The following is a 2,973-nucleotide window of genomic DNA, read 5'->3' as shown; positions in this document are numbered from 1 at the left end:
CGGCCAAATATCGGGACCGTTGGCGTACGGCCTCGCCGGAGCAGCTCCGAGTAACGACCGTCGGCGTACGCATGCCGTTGGCGTAGAGGAGGACCTTATTTCTCTAGGCCTGAAGCTGCTACACAAAAACGACATGCATGCTTGTTTCCTCTAGTCTGAATCTGATGCATATGGAACTGTCGCAGCTCGATCAGTTGTTGGTAATCATGCATCCGTCAGATTCATTCCGGACATGGAACTGGATCGCGATTGATCGATGATTCCACTAATCTATCGACCACTTGCTAACCACGCCATGGCCAGAAATTTGCCACCATGTGCATGTACGCTACGAGACATCCCAAACCGACCTCTCGTGAGGGAGCTGCTGGCCTGTCATCTTTCCTTCTCTCGTGATTCGTCCGTTGGATTTACATGCATGGGCCCGACACACTACAATATTCATGAACTGGGCCGAATACCACCAAAAGGAAGCCAGCCCAACTTTCCCTTCCCTTCTTCCTCCGCTTTGTTCACTCACTCACCACGGCAATGGCGCCGCCGGTGGGAATGCCGGCGCTGCTGCTGCTTCTCCTGCTCGTGTTCACGGCGGCCAATGTATCTGCATCAACCGGAGAGAGCCCGATCAAGAACGTGGTCATTCTGGCGCTGGAGAACCGCTCCTTCGACCACATGCTCGGCTGGATGCGCCGCCTGCTCGGCCTCCCCATCGACGGCCTCACCGGCGCCGAGTGCAACGTCGATCCCACAAACTCTTCCCTGCCCCCGGTCTGCGTCTCCGCCGACGCTCCCCTCGTCGTCCCCGACGACCCCGGCCACTCCTTCGAGGACGTCCTCGACCAGGTCTTCGGCTCCCGCCCCAACGGGACCGCCGACCTCCCCAACATGTCGGGCTTCGTCCGCTCCGCGCTCTCCGTTAACACCCTGCTCTCCTCCGACGTCATGCGCGGCTTCACCCCGTCCCTCCTGCCTGCCTTCTCCGCGCTCGCCGCCGACTTCGCCGTCTTCGACCGCTGGTTCTCCTCCCTGCCAGGCCCCACCCAGCCCAACCGCCTCTTCCTCTACTCCGCCACCTCCCACGGCGCCATCGCCCACGACAAGCTCCGCCTCCTCGCCGGCTACCCGCAGCGCACCATCTTCGACTCCCTCGCCGCCGACGGCCTCCCCTTCGCCGTCTACTTCAAGACCATCCCCACCGTCCTCTTCTACCGCCGCCTCCGCACCGTCCGCAACGTCGCCACCAGCCTCCACCTCTACGACCCCACCTTCAGATCCCACGCCCGCAGGGGCGTCCTCCCGCCGCTCTCCGTCATCGAGCCCCGCTACTTCGACCTCACCGGCACCCCCGCCGACGACGACCACCCGGCACACGACGTCGCCAACGGCCAGCGCCTCGTCAAGGACGTCTACGAAACGCTGCGCGCCAGCCCGCAGTGGAACACCACGCTGCTCCTCGTCACCTACGACGAGCACGGCGGCTTCTACGACCACGTCGCCACCCCCGTCGCAGGCGTGCCCAGCCCCGACGGCCTCAGGGGACCAGTGCCCTTCTTCTTCAAGTTCGACCGCCTCGGGGTCAGGGTGCCCACCTTGATGATCTCGCCGTGGATCAAGAAGGGGACGGTGGTCGGGCGGCCGCCAAACGGGCCGACGCCGACATCCGAGTACGAGCACTCCTCTATCCCGGCCACCATCAAGAAAATCTTCAACCTGAAATCCGGCTTCCTCACCAAAAGAGACGAATGGGCTGGCACCTTCGAGCACATCTTCACCCAGCTCGATGAACCAAGAACAGACTGCCCAGGTATATTCATCATCTCTCGACTCTGAGATGAACAAAATGTTCAATCATTCATAGTCACACTTTTCTGAATTGGATGCTGATCGCTGCTTACAACCTGAATTGATTTAAAGGTATTTTATAGTCCGTATGTTACTGTCCGAATTTCGGTAGAATCTGAATGAAGAAACTGTACTTCACTTAATTTGGATGCTCTCTGTTTTAATAAAATTTAGTCTGAATTTCCGAAGAAATCATCCAGAAACTCTGTTGCTATTGCAGAGACTTTGCCAGAAGTCCCATTTGTGAGAACACGCCCGGCGAAAGAACACGGCCTGCTCTCGGATTTCCAGCGCGAGCTCGTCGAGCTAGCGAGCTTCCTGAACGGCGACTACATGCTGACAAGTTTCGCCCAGGAGACCCAGAAGAAGATGACCGTGAAGCAGGCCGACGCGTACGTGCGACGATCCATCACAAGTTTTCTGAAGGCGAGCAAGCAGGCCAGGCGATTGGGTGCAAATGAGTCTGCAATTGTCACTATGAGACCGTCTTTGACAAGTAAAGGAACTACCCGCAGTCCTTAAATTAGATAAACTCTACTTAGCATGCTAGCCACTACAATATATATTGTGAATACCCGCAAAAAAATTGTGAAATATTATCACTGATATATGAGATGTCATGTAACATATTCATAACCGGATAGGGGCGTACAACAGCCTTCGCAATAGAGCTATTTTTGCCAATGTGATACCTAATTTTATTCACTTTCAATTGTAGAGTGCACATCTGCGGATCATTTCCTTGAATTTTGATACGGATGAACATATTATGTAGTGTATATAGGGAGTATATAACGATGATTTGCGGAGGATAGCTATCTTTGCAAAATTAATGATTACATGTGCTGCTTTGTTTGTTGAAGTTTATTGTTTAATCGGTGTACGAGTTCAAGTTATGGACATAATCAAGTTTAGCTTCATTAATTTGGAGTGGACCTGGTTTGGTTTATATGGATCATCATTACCCATTGGGTTTGTGATATCCCAATATGTCCAAAAGTATTTGTTTGGTAATAGGGACAGGATTCGTTTTTTTTTTTTTTTTTTTGAAAACTCAATGGGGGAGGGGGGAAACCCCTCCACCTGAAGTAAATATTATTGAAGCACATCGAGGTTTACAGAATTGCTTGC

General features: G+C 53.7%; 1 protein-coding gene across 1 annotated transcript; it reads left to right on the top strand.

Moving 5' to 3' along the window:
- Positions 1–461: 461 nt before the first annotated feature.
- Positions 462–2,526, top strand: LOC127305142 (non-specific phospholipase C6). The gene is made up of 2 exons (XM_051335519.2): positions 462–1,804; positions 2,063–2,526. The coding sequence occupies exons 1-2, from the start codon at positions 532–534 to the stop codon at positions 2,362–2,364; spliced, it is 1,575 nt and encodes a 524-aa protein (XP_051191479.1). The 5' UTR covers positions 462–531; the 3' UTR covers positions 2,365–2,526.
- The last annotated feature ends 447 nt before the right edge of the window (positions 2,527–2,973 follow it).

This window comes from Lolium perenne, chromosome 6 (genome assembly GCF_019359855.2).
Source record: "Lolium perenne isolate Kyuss_39 chromosome 6, Kyuss_2.0, whole genome shotgun sequence".
NCBI lineage: Eukaryota > Viridiplantae > Streptophyta > Magnoliopsida > Poales > Poaceae > Lolium > Lolium perenne.
Note: the sequence above shows the minus strand (reverse complement) of the source record. Positions and strands in the feature narration are given on the sequence as shown.

Bases quoted from the DNA above. Each gene is read 5' to 3' on its own strand.
- LOC127305142 (XM_051335519.2), top strand. From the start codon at position 532: ATGGCGCCGCCGGTGGGAATGCCGGCGCTGCTGCTGCTTCTCCTGCTC. The intron at 1,805-2,062 runs GTATATTCATCA...TTGCTATTGCAG, and splicing joins ACCAAGAACAGACTGCCCAG to AGACTTTGCCAGAAGTCCCA.